We start from the raw sequence: 13,771 nt of genomic DNA on the forward strand, positions 1-13,771 counted from the left end.
GTTTCCAAGTTTTAACACTTATTATGCTTCTGCTGACCAACACATTCAAATGTACAGTATATAGTTTTTAAAAGCTTTGTAGAGTTGTGAGCGCTGCCCCTTCCCAAAGCCAGAATTAAATATGGACAAACACATTTGACAAACCTGTCAGATTTCAGTTTATGTTGATGGAGCCCTTTTTCAGTTGCATTTCTACCATGCGATTTTTTTGGTGTTTTGGTCTGCTGTTTTTTATTTCCCGGTAACAATGTTTTCTCAGTGTAGCTTTGATGATCTGTGGTTGTGGGGGGGGGAGGTAGAATTAGTCTAATGGGAAAAATGCAGCCATTCACAGCCATTACTGGGTCTTTCAGAAGCGTGGGCTCCCTATTAAGTGCTTTTAACACACATTCACTGGCCTCTCGACGCTCCGTTTTGATGATGTTAACGAGTAGTCATGCACGATTACATATAAGGGTCTTGGGAGGGCAGCTGATGAGCAAAGAAAGGCTTTAAAGGAACACTTGTCTACTCTGTTCGTCCACACAAATCACACAGTGGTGAAGTTTTATGCCATAATGAGACAAATCACATCAGTGTAATCATGTTAAATCTAATTTCTATGTCTCCCTTCAACTTACCCTGTTTGATGATTCTACATTTACCACTGGCTTGATTAAATCACCTCAGCTCCTCACACTCAAACAATCAAATATGTCCATGAGCTGCTGATTACACATACGTAGTGTACTACACATGCATTTAAGGCTCAAGAATAATAAAAATCATATTTACGACACAAATGGGGAAAAAAAAGATGTCAGTAGATGTCATTGTAGAGTAAAATAAAATCTAAGATTACAAATGTACTGTGAATGTCACTGGGCTAGGCAAATAAAATGTTAATTAAATAGACAACACATCTTTAATATATCCTATAATAGAGGTGAGACAATAAACATTATTTTCCAGTCTATGGTCTTTGAGTTTTTGTGCCAGTTATTTGTATCTTAATATTTTAACATATATCCATGTTATAGGCTATATTTATTATAAATTCAGCTTTCACTCCAGAGCAAAACTGATATTTAATTATATAATGTTTATCAATGTTATAAAATGTCTGATTTGAAACTTCAGTACAACTGTACAGATATTAAGGATCTCATGTTGTCTATGTCTCTTTCCTTAGGCTGTGCTACTCAATAAGGAAATTAGTTATTATTACCAGTGATTAGTCAATTAGTAAACAAACAAAAATAATAGACAATTTTTGTGATTTCTGTTTATTTTTTGTGACTATGTTGGGTTTGCAACCATTCATTAATTGAAGAGAAAAAGATGTGTCCATACTTAAAATAATCATTAGTTGTTCTAATTTGAATACATGGTAAATTACTGTTGTATTTCCATTTCCTGTCTCTAAAACACATTCTTCTGTAAAACAAAAATAAAATTACAAAAAAACATGGAAGGCTTACACTAAATTTTATTGTGACAGACTTTACATGAAGGCTTGTATTGATGGTTGAACAAATGTGGCTCCACACACTAATCCCGCTAATGTTTACGGCACATAATCACATAATTGGAATGAAATGTGAAAAAAGGTCTGTGTTTTAGGTTCAACCAGGCATGTTCAATGCATGAATGTAATGTGCCGCGTCCATAACGTACACATCATTAAAAACAGAACTAAATGATGTCATTACATGCTGTTCGCAGATGAACATGGTTTTGTATTTTAATGATTTGGAGAAATTCGGAATCAATCAGTGCTGCAGCATCAGTAATGTTGGTTAAGTGTTAACTGAGAGAAGGCTTTAATGGCCAAGAGATGATGTTGTGTCACACAACATAAGTAGGTGATTGGACATGGGAGCAGGATGAAACCTTGTAGTGTGTGGGCGAGTTGCCCGAGGCAAGTAGACTGTCTCTGTTACATGAAACAGATGAACCTTGATGCAGTGTTTCGAGAAACAGTATAGGCAGCAATAGTATGAATTGTAAAAAAAAATATAATTCCCATCATACTGTGCAATGAACTTACTATTTGCACTTTATTTCTAAACACAGAAAATACACTGCTCAGCCCAAAAAAAAAAAGAAAAGAGTCTCATACTCTGATATTTCATTTTGTGCCTAACTTACACGTCTGTGGGAGCAGTCGATACGTTTACATGACGTTACATGACAAAACTGAATCATGGTCCAACTAAAACTTGACTTTAAAGATACATGTTAGTCCAACTGGAATTTTGCTAAATCAAAAAGTACTGACACACCCACATAATGTAGTTGTCAAATGTAGAGTCAAATTAGAATTGTATGTAAACAAACTGGCCTAGGGGCTCTTCATATGCAACATAGTTCCCACCCCCAGGCTTTGGCTTTGAACTAGAAATATAAGAATAAACTGGTGGACAAAAGAAGACAACAATAACAAAATTAGGGCAACACCCAGCGCAGTACCGCTTTGAACTGATGAGGAGAGGAAACCAAATGTATCCTCTGCCTGATCTAAGAACTGAGAATTTTAAAGTTCATGGATGGTAGGAAGACTCAGAATGGCGCTCAACATGCTATCAACTAGTAGTTAAGCGCAGTGGAATAATAGTTCAACTAAAAAAACTACCTGGTATCACCACCTAGCAAAGCAGGGTCCAATTGTATTAGTCCAATAGAACGGCGCAATAGCTTGACTAAACCCTGCATGGAAACATACCAACTGTTATGATCGGGCGTTGGTTCATTTTTGTGTCCAAACAATCAGCTCACTACCTGATATTTACTGAAGGACCAGGTATTTCTGTCATTTTTCTAGGCATATTCCAAGATTCACCAAGCTAAAATTGTGAAACAGTGAGCATGAGTCAAGTTCACACACACTGTGATGCGCTGGCCACCACAGAGTTCAGACCATAACCACATTTAGAATCTCTGGGATGTACTATACTATAGAAGACTTAACACAACCATTCAACTCCAACATAAATGCAAGATCTTGGCATGCCATAATTAAGCTCAAGGCGGTCCAACAAAATATTGGGGAATGTGTCTTATTTTTGGCTGAGAAGTGTACATTCAGCTTGGTTTATAGCATCTCTTGTATCCTGGTAGCCTGGTAGTTAGTTACCTTGTGGGGTGGGAGGGGGTCTGGACCTGGACAGCCGGTGGAGTCTCTTGTTTGTCCGCCTGCTCTGGTTATCCACCTGCTCTACGTCCTCACCCTGCTTTTGTACTCTGATTGCTTCTTTATGTCCCTGTGATAGCTCTGTGCTCTCCTCACTGACTGTAATTGCACCATGCCCATCAAGAGCAGTGACTTGTCCTTGCCCCTGGGTCTGATCCGAGCTGAAAAGTCCTTCCGTCAGCAGGGCAGGGGTCTCTGCCCCTGAAACCACCCCGACAGGTGACTCTGTCTCTATCTCCATCCCTGAGGTGCCTTCCTCTCCTTCACCTTCAAAAAGTTCTGGAGTAAAGAAGATGGTCTCATCGTCCATGTCATCCTCATCTGGATGGTCTGCTGAAGGAGCTTCACTTTCACAGATGTGAGGTTCTGTTGCTGTAGACAACCCCAGAGCCAGACTGTCTGGTTCCACTTTGGCTTCACTCGAGGCATCTACATCCTCATGTTGAAGACAAGACACCTCAGACTCCTTCTGTGTAGAGGTGATCTTCTGATCCACAGTCTCCTTCTGTGTAGAGGTGATCTTCTGATCCACAGTCTCCTTCTGTGGAAAAGTGATCTGCTGTTCCTGCTGGTGCTCAGAATGATTAGGTGCCTGAAAGAGCTGACTGGGACTGCTGGCCGACTTCTCTTTGAAGATGGCCTTCTTGAAACAGCTGATGGGGTTGGAGGTGAAAATGTTGAACAGTGACTGAGTTGCTCTTCTCTGATGTGAGAGGGACTCTGCTGTCATGGAAACAGAATTCAGTTTACTTTTTATGAGTTTGAGAACTTAAAATTGTGACAAAGCTGCAAAAGCAAATGTGTTGAGACGACATGACATGAGACAACTGCACGGTCACCAAGGCTGTTTTATGTAGAAAGACATAAATGTGAGCTTACGCTCAATATAACCCAAACAAAGGTCGAGGGGATTTAATTAAAAGCAACAGTCCAACATCTGCTCATCAGCTCGCTCCAGCGCCACTCAGGCATGCAAAAGATCTTACAGTAATGAGGCAAGCCACTCAACTGATCCCATGGCTCCCGCCCCCAAACTATGAAGGAGGAGAGGGGGCGTCTGTGACTGCCCTTCTACCACCCTCGTCCACCACACAACATTTAAATGAGCAAACAGTTCAACCCTGTCATGACCCAGAGAGACAATGGGCGCTCACCAAGGCAATGTGCAAGCATGTCATCTCAACATATTTCCATGTGCTGATGTCATGCCCACATGTCCTTCAGCACAATAACATCAATGTCTTACAAAAAAAACTGTTCCTTTAAATGTCATAATTCATGATAAAAAGGGAGGTCCCAAACACTGGGAACAGTGTGGTGCTAGTGGTTCAAATCTTTTAGGAATTTATTCATCTAATCAGACATTTTAAAGGGTTTATTAACCATAAATATGTCTGTATAAGGATATATAAAATAGTTTGTTGTACCCTTGAAACAAACCTTTTACTTTATATACTTAAAACAACAATCTCATTTTATGGAAGCCAGGAGCAGTTTATAAAAAATATGAAATATTATTCATTTATTTATTTGTTACCTTTATTTATGTATTGTGTGTGTGTATAAAATGTTATGTCAATTCTTTTCATTTATTACAAATTGATTTTTCTTTCTTTTTCCCTTTTTAATGTCTGGATGTATTTACTGGTTACTTCCCAGGCTACTCAACTGCCTAGTTTGAAGTTGACTGGAGGAGCGGTTGTTGAGAAAATGAAAGGTCAGTCAAATTTGAGCAATTATTATTTTGTAAAATAGATATACTTCTGTGCATCTCACCTGGTTTTTCATTTGGTTCCATTTTTAACTGTGTAGGAGTAAAGGGAACGCATGTAGAGGGGCTTGTGTCCTGCTGGGCTTGAGGCCGTTTGTCACACGACTCTGGTGTCTGAGGAACTGAGGCCTGAGACAGACCCTCCTTCTCTCCAGTATCTGGGAGCTGACCATTTTGAGATGAGGCCATGCAGCAGGCTGACTGGCTGCCTACATGGGGTGTTGCCACCTGCTGCTGTACCTGAGAGAATGCTACCAGCGACTGCATCGCATTGCCAAAGGTATCATGATGCTGGACAAGCTGGCGAACCCATTTCGAGAGACCTGAGATTACACAGACATTGACATCAGAGACAAACACTGTAAGTGGTCTTATAGTGGACAACTATTGCCATCTAGTGTTCAATTTGAGCGGCTGAGTAGTTTACAAGTGAAGCCACAGCACATGAATGCATACCTGTGATGTATTTATTAGGATTGTTCCTGTAACGGTCATCCACTAGAATAAGAGCGCCCCAGTCATTCTTGTGGCGGATACACCTGTAAAGTGATGGTCGGTGGTTTAAGTACAAACAAGGAGAGCAAAATGGGAAATAGACACCCACTGATCAATGACATGCCAAACCATGACTATATTGCATTGTGTGTTCTTCTCAACTATATACAATTTTGCAATTGTAAAAAAACAGCCAGCCTCAAACACATTAATAATAGGTGATAACAGCAGTCATGTTGTCTCTCCTGATAGCAGTGTATAGCTATAGGAACATAACGCTTATTGAAGACTCATTTACCTCCCCAGTGCCTGGTTCAGAGCTCTGTAGGCTTGAATCTCATACCAGCGATGGCCTGGGAGAAGACCTCTGGACTTGCAGTGCTGGTCATTATACTTCATCTTCAGTTCAACCTGAAACCAAATATCAAAGAATGTTTAAAAAACAAGTCCACAACATATGTTAAGTCAAATACTGGCTCTGGTTCTGTGATGGACTGGTGACCTGTTCAGGGTATACGCAGCCTCTCACCTAATGTCCGCTGGGTTTGGTTCAAGCCCCAACATAAACACACTAGTCTTTGAATTTTAGAACAAATGTGTATTTTCATGTCTGATCATTTTCTCAACTCGTCATTTCGATTTTCACAAAAAAAAAAGCTTTTTGTGACTATTATTGGCACAATAAATGCACATGACGGCAGAATCACATTTCAAATACTACTTCCTACTAGATACAGATAGATCAGTCTACACTTTCAGAACGAAATAGATGCTTTTGGCTTAAACTTGTCTTTAAGGTGTCAAAATGGATTTTACTCTGCAATGATGATGGGAAAAAACTGAAACAGCCATATTTACATTGGTCACCCATTTGTCTTGTTTTCTCTAGAAACAATGAGTGACTTATGGCACAAAGGAACTGTGTTACTCTGTATTCAACACAATGAAGAGAGAGCTGTTCAGCTTGCATCTATGCAATCCTAAACCTGAAACCACCAAGGACAAAGTTGTCTGTTGCCCGTTTGCAGGTATAGAGTTTATCTTGATGAAGATAAAGAATTTTTACTCATGTTGCATATTGCAGCTTGGATGTTGTCAGTTAGAATCCTGCAGTGTATTGTATTGATCAGTCGTGCATATGAATAAAATAAAGGCTAAATGACAAAGAACACGCTTAATCACATCCAATATCATTTTAAAATTATACTTATCGACCAAAACATACAAAGAAGTTGCTCTGACTAAAAGAAATCAGGGAAAGAAGCTTTCATGCATCAATAATTAATTAAATCAACGATGTCCGGACACATCAAGTGGGTAAGAGATATAGGGCACACAACATGCCCAATAATAACCAATGCCTGAAGTGGTAAAGTATCACCTTTCCTCAAAGTTTGATCTCTTCTTAAAGGGGAACAAAAAGGCTAAACTATGGCCAAGACAGAGTAGACATGGGACATGGGAGGGGACAGACAAAGTGCCCGATGTGACATGAAGCATCCCTCCACAAAAATGCCAGGAAAGCATCCATCCATTTGCATCCGTCACTGCTGATTTTAGCGCTAACCTTTCCGAATTGACAAGTGAAAAGTTCAGCTGCCGTCTGACGGGATGCCAGGCAGGGCAGGCTGCTGAACGGGCTCTAACTACTCTTGACAGGTACCGTGTGTCCGCCCTGAGCCACCAAACACGGGGCCATGACAGGTGCAGCCTGTTACCTCACGTGCATCACGCAATGCCACTGTGGCCCGTTTGGACTGCTGTGCAATAACGAGCAGAATCACTAGGAAGCCTCCAAAGTCAGACAATGACACCTCACCTCACCTCAGATTCATGCAAACAACTGAGTAACACCTGCCACCATGGTACACCTGCACACTGGAGAAATTCAGCAGTTTGTGAAATGAAGGCCTGGGCTTGTTTCAGTCAGATGTTTGACCTGCAAGAATGCAGCACTAGGCGGTAACGTATAGCCCTGTCACAGTAGGTCTTGTTCATGTAGCTGGCATCATGTTTATCTATGTATGAGACACCAGAGAAGTTAAAGAATACACTTCTAAAGCCACGGATTGAACAGAAAAGGCCAGTAGCCTCAAGTCGGCAGTGTCATCTAAATGTAATCACAGTCCATTTCAGCGTTTGAGCCATCACATTCCTGCTCTATGCCATGTCACCATCCAATCTAACATGACAGGTTGCATATGTGAAAAAGCCAATTCTGGCTGCTAGCAAGTCCCGCAAATGTGCCAGAAAGCTACAAGCTAGAAAGGATTAGTTAAAATGTCAAGAGATCAGTCGCTTGCTTTGGCCTCATCGTCTACAGCTACCTGTTCATTCCAGAAAACATATTTCACCAAAAGGCATGATTCGCAGCTGAGTGCACCTGCTTGAGCTACATTTTACACAGACAGTGTGTGAGTGAGTGTGTGGGTGTGTGTGTGCATCAGTGTCAGTGTGCATGCCCCTGGCAGTCCAGGACATCTTGTGTCTGTCACTGAGATTGTTGAGCGCCTCATCTGCTTCCTGGGGTTGAGGTGACAGCTGAGTGGCTCGTCTGGAACACAGTGTCCATGTGTGTGCGCCTATGGTTCACACACACACACACACACACTTGCAAGAACATCAGAATATCATACTACTTTCCCCAAGCTAATGGATAAGCCCATAGGATGGCTCCACACAGAAACATGTTCACTATTTAATAGTTGCCATCTCATTTTAAAACATTACTGAATTATAAAGTTAGGCTGCTTGATTCTCTGTGTATAAAGGCTCCACATATACAATATATGAATGGCAAAATAATGGATTATAGTACCAGAAGCCTTAGAAACATGGTCACAGACCTTTGTCTGTCTCATGAGACCGGTACATAGTACAAATACACAGTATTTGCATTTATTACATGCATGTATTTTTTTTGAGAAAACAATACTAATACTGTATAGTTTCTCCCTTTGCTCTCAAATAGCCTCAGGTCTTTTTTTATCGATTCCACAAGTTGTTTGAAACTTGAGACACTGCTCCCCCACGCTGACGTGACTGCATCACATCATTATTGCAGATTTGGTTACTTTTGGTTTTACTATTGGAGTGTGGAAATCCCAGGAGATCAGGAGTTCAAACCAGCTCATCTGCACCAACAGTCATGTTACTTTTGAAAAGCTCCAAATGATTTGGGGAAAATATCCAATTTTTTCAACCTGAAGTTAAGCTTCACTTTACTTTACATTTAATATTCATTGATTTTATTGATTTAAAAACATGCTAACCACACAACACCATGAAAACTTTATCCACTATACTCTAATGCAAGGATGAGGAAATTATGGTCTGCTTCCATGTATGTCTATGTGCTAAATTTGTAGGTCTTAGATTGGGAAAAAAAACAAGAAAATCATGGACTGAAGCCCTTGTGATTTGCTAATTGCTTTACTTTAAACTGCAATTACGATTTTGAATATAGTATTATTGGTTCAGCCCTAATACTAATACATTTAGAATAATAAACTGCCTTAAAATAATATTACTTATTTTTTTGTGTGACATCACTGAACACGTCTGAATTTTGCAGAGCAACTTTTATGTCATCAAATGTTATTGATGATGTGATAGTAAAAATGTGCAAAGAAACCGGACCTTCCTCATATCTTTAACTGTATTTTTTTTATCAAACTATCTTTATAATTTATTCCCCGAATCATATAAAGCTCAGCGTGGATAATGAGAGTGTGAGAAAATGTACCTAAATGTAATTGTGTGTAGTTTATTCATTTCTTGAATGTCTACATTCTGGATTAACAGAAAAAAAACAAGGTTGACTTCTTTATAAAGCTGCCCTGTGGTGGTGACAAGGAAGACACAGGCAGAGGACATCTACAGTATTATAAAGCATTCCTTCTGGGTCTGATGATGAAGCCATATGTAGAGTGTTTTATGTTTGCCTGGAGCATCCATCATCCCTCTGCCAGATGATTTCTGTGAACTCTTCAGCATTCCTCCACAGTCCCCTCGACATCACGCTCACGGGCTCTAGAATTAAAATGTCCTTAAACAGTGGACAGCAGCACGACCGAGCCCTTCGTTAAACTAAGAGAGATGCCTTATCAGCTGTAAGTGTCTTTTTATTGCTTGTTAAGGCCACTTATCGTTGACTCACGCAAGCAGGGCATGACTGTTCACTGTAAAACATGCCACTGGAAAACTCGACATAAATGCAATACCACATTTGGTAGGGCTTTCACTGCAGAGACTTCTCAAGTTCAAACTTTGATCTTTGTCACAATAACACAACAGGCCAGTAAAGTTGCCTGCCATGTGCTTAGGCCGCGGCGTTTAAGAGTTATGTCTGTCTGGGAATGCACGTCATGTAGGTCATGCAGGTACAGTATCTGTGTGATTGCCGGCGTGCTTTAAATCTAGAGAAGCTCTTATCCACGCGGTGAGGGTGCAGCCATGTGAGTGTGGGGCAGGAAGAGTGAGATAAAGTGTCTGGGTTCACGTGTGCTCTGAAGAGGATGTCAACATGTCAGCAAAAGTGCGCAAGAGGGAAACGTATGAACATGCCACACATGAGGGCGTCTGCCTGTGTGCTCACCAAAGACGTTTCAAACATTACAGCTGTCGTTTGTACCGTTTACATATAAACAAATGTCTGTTACATTCAAACAATCGTCAAATGAGTTCACACAAAGCAGAGTAAACGTGTCAGCTCCACAGATGAGGCAGAAGAAGCACAAAAGAAGAGTAAAGTGAGTGCTGTTTAGAACGCTACAAAGACTTGCTGGCTGCATGGCTTTGACAGTGATTAGTATCAGTGACCGCATTCTCTCAGTGGTGTAATGGGGTAATAGCTCAAAGGACTTCACAGGCCCAGAGGGCTCCTCCAGAGTCAACACTGCCACTCTACTACTAAAAGACAAGATAAGAGGTGCAGTAGACGCAATGTAGTGAAGAGACTAAAAAAACAAGAGGAACAAAACAAGTAAGAATTATGAAGAAATAAATGTTAAACAAAAAGTAATGCTCAGGGGTAAGTAAGTACAAAGGATAATGTTTATTCACCAGATTTAATTGTTTGGCTGAGAAAGCAATAACCAAACCCACCCGCTGATGGAGTGCACACACAGACACCCGCCGCAGTCACCACACATGCTTTCGCTGTTTCCCAGTTTTGTCACTTGCCAGTTTCATCATAATTTTAGATCTACAATAACATAACCATGCCGTATCCATCGTCTTTAATTCAGTTCAAACTCATCAACTTACTCCACTCTTCAACCTCAGTTTGCACCACCGACTATGGCATAATTTTTTTGTTTGGTTAAATTGAGGAGTTGCAGCAGAACCCTGTGACACAATAACCTCTGTCTTTCCACATTTAACTATAAACTAATTTATTCAAATTAAAAAGATTGTTCATGATTATTGTTTTTGCTTTACCTATTTACCTAATGCCTTTTTTTTATCTGATCTGTGCATGCTTTGTTTGTGTTTGATGGTGTATTTATCATTTTCACTCACAGTAGACACACTAATAACGGGATAGGGATGAGTCATGTAATACTCTGTATCGTCTGATAGCGGTCAAATTAAATAAAATAAAAAAGTAAAAAATATATACAATGCGCAAAACTTATATATCATGTAAATAATTGATTATTCATAAGCTGTTAAAAGAAAATGAAAACAAATTGTCTGCTGTTCTGCTTCAGTTAGCATGTTAGCTGTGTGCACTGATTTTAAGAATTATTTTATTAGTAACAGCAATGTTAACTGAGATGTGGCATTTGTTGTATATTTCTCCCTTTATTGAAGCGGAACATTTATTATGAAATGACTAGTCATAGCTGGTTGGTAAATGCATCAGCACATTAACAACACATTGTGCTATTAACAGCTTAGTTGCTTAAAATGGGTAAAAAAGACAATACGATATCAGTACCAGTCGATACTGATGATTGTGATACCGTTTGAAAAAGTGGTATCAAGCCACTCCTATCTCTAGGTATAGGGAAGCATTTTAGTTTTACATAGCAGAATAAATCCTTGCAGCTGTTACTTATCAGACAACATTATTTTTAAATATCCAGCACAGCATTTCACAGTCAAACCATATATGGTATAACAACTCTCATATGGCCTATTTTGCAGTGTGATTTAGACCATCTACCTGTACCTAAACAGCAGCACTCACTAAAAGAAATAAACATTAAATGTTAAAAATAAATCAGATTTTTTTTAAAAAGAAACAGCAGCGATGCCCTGAGAGCTGACCGATGTGAAACTGACAGCTTTCGCTACACCAACACTGACAGAACAGGTTAGTGAAAGCTTCATTATGCTCTGACAGGAGGCTGTGGAAGAGGAGAGGTGGAAGGGAGGTGGGAGGCGTTGAGGGAGACTCAAACTTAAAGGTCAACTTTATCTGCCAAGGACGGCACAGACACAGCATCGCTTTGGGATTATTATTTTTTTACGGATCACCAAAAGGGAATGCCCTTATTAGGTGTGAGTTTGTGTATGAGTGTGGACAGTAAATACAGTTTACATATGTCGCTGAGCTGCATTTTTGTTCTCATGGTGTCCAAAATATTGGCTCTTGGTCAGAAATGTTGCTGAAAACAGATTTTATTAATCACCACCATCCAATTATTAAACTGCCTGATAGAAATAATTGGATCGCGGTGCATCAATCAAACACCTCTTCGTGCACTAATCCTGCATCCGCAGGAAACAACACCAGGGCTAATGCTAGCTTGCTAAACCCAACAAGACAACTGCAGCAACGCTGTGACAGAAATGGTGCCAACAATATGTGTTGGATGCAAGTGAAAGACAGTTTTTGGGGAAGTCACTGCCAAGAAAAAGGCTGATGCAAAGCGCTCCAAGACCTGAGTGAACATCGGTGCTGAATTTGAATGATGGCGACAACTGAAAATCAACAACAGAAAGGGTTGCGAAGTGATGCCATGGTGGCTCTGTTTCTACTGGACTGGTAGGTTAAAGGTTTGTGATCTTTGTTGTTTCTGATCATCACATTGTCATTTGAACAATTATCCAAAACTTTGCATCACCGGAAAGTACCGAATATTACAGATGCTGCGCAGTGCTCATGCGTTCCTGCGCTCTGGAGGTGGAGCTTCGGGAAGAAGTCTGAAGGAAGGGGCTTGGACTTTTGAATTCAAAATGTAGCCTTCTTAAAAAGTTTTTATGCTACAAAACCAGTGGTTCTCTGCTTCATACACCACAATTTGAAATTTCAGAGAAACATCTATAACATTATAACTAGACATGCTAACTGTATAAAAAAATCCATGTCATGTATTTCCTGGACTAAATGAATCACAATTCATTAGCAACATTCTTTTGACTCTTAAAATGGCTCCAAAAGACACAGAAAGCACTTGACCTTGTGTGTACTGAAGCAGAGTGCCTGTAAATCAAAATGTGGCAAACTCCCAGGATAGTGTTTTATTACATGACTATTTTTGGTAAACATGGCATGGAGTCTTCTCATATTTACTCACCAAGCAGAAAACCTACCTACCTACCTGTCACTAAACAGATATAATTTTACATTTATTTTAAGACAGGTTGTGAACCTCAGACTTTGCCAGTTGTGTTCTGAACACAACCTGAACTTACCTGGAGGTCTTTGATATTTGGGAAGGGAATTCCAATGGTGACCACAGCCCTTGCATTGTCATCTGTAAAGTCCAGCCCTTCACTCACTTTACCTCTACACACGGCGATGAGCAAAGCACCATCTACAACACAGAAGTGAAAACATAGTCAGTGACGAGCAGTGTGCAATAGAACTCTGAGCAAGATGATGGCAACTTTGAACTTTGATGCTGTTGTACAAATCCATACAAATGAAATCAAAGTACTGATGGTGTTAACCAGCCTCACCTCTTTCCTCGCAGTATTTGATGGCATCGTAGTAAGTATGAAGCAGTTCGTCAAAATCCCCCTTGCCACCACCGCGGGGTTCAGTGATCACAGTTTTCTGCTGTTCTAGCTTCTCCCACAGACCGGTGTTGATCCATCGGTCCCGGAGCTTGTCCAACATCTGATCAAACCACAAGAGGCATCAGGATATAAACACATATGTTTGCATAGCTTTGGAAAGAGTGAAAATAGATTACAGTAAACAGAATTAGTCAACTGTGCAGGATCTTCAGGTGAGTTCTCTACTACAGAGTGCTCTCACAGAAGTTTTATTATTAAAATTAATACACTTTCTACAGTTCACTTTCAATAGTCACCCAACAAACAAGTTCTTTGTGCAATGTTGTAAATAACCAATTTATTCCCCTCACATTAAGGTG

General features: G+C 40.1%; 1 protein-coding gene across 3 annotated transcripts in view; it reads right to left on the reverse strand.

Moving 5' to 3' along the window:
- Positions 1-13,771, reverse strand: part of brip1 (BRCA1 interacting helicase 1) — a 76,271-nt gene that overhangs the window by 34,649 nt on the left and 27,851 nt on the right. For 2 of the 3 annotated variants that reach the window (XM_044032959.1, XM_044032960.1), the window contains exons 15-20: positions 13,353-13,512; positions 13,086-13,207; positions 5,737-5,849; positions 5,400-5,482; positions 4,949-5,266; positions 3,116-3,895 (exon numbers count right to left, since the gene is read on the reverse strand). In XM_044032959.1, the coding sequence (XP_043888894.1) occupies positions 3,116-3,895; positions 4,949-5,266; positions 5,400-5,482; positions 5,737-5,849; positions 13,086-13,207; positions 13,353-13,512 (1,576 nt within the window). Of the gene's footprint in view, positions 1-1,450; positions 3,896-4,948; positions 5,267-5,399; positions 5,483-5,736; positions 5,850-13,085; positions 13,208-13,352; positions 13,513-13,771 lie in introns of those variants that run through there. The other variant, XM_044032961.1, reaches the window with a different exon arrangement.

The sequence above is a fragment of the Solea senegalensis genome, linkage group LG8, assembly GCF_019176455.1.
Source record: "Solea senegalensis isolate Sse05_10M linkage group LG8, IFAPA_SoseM_1, whole genome shotgun sequence".
NCBI classification, from domain to species: Eukaryota; Metazoa; Chordata; class Actinopteri; order Pleuronectiformes; family Soleidae; genus Solea; species Solea senegalensis.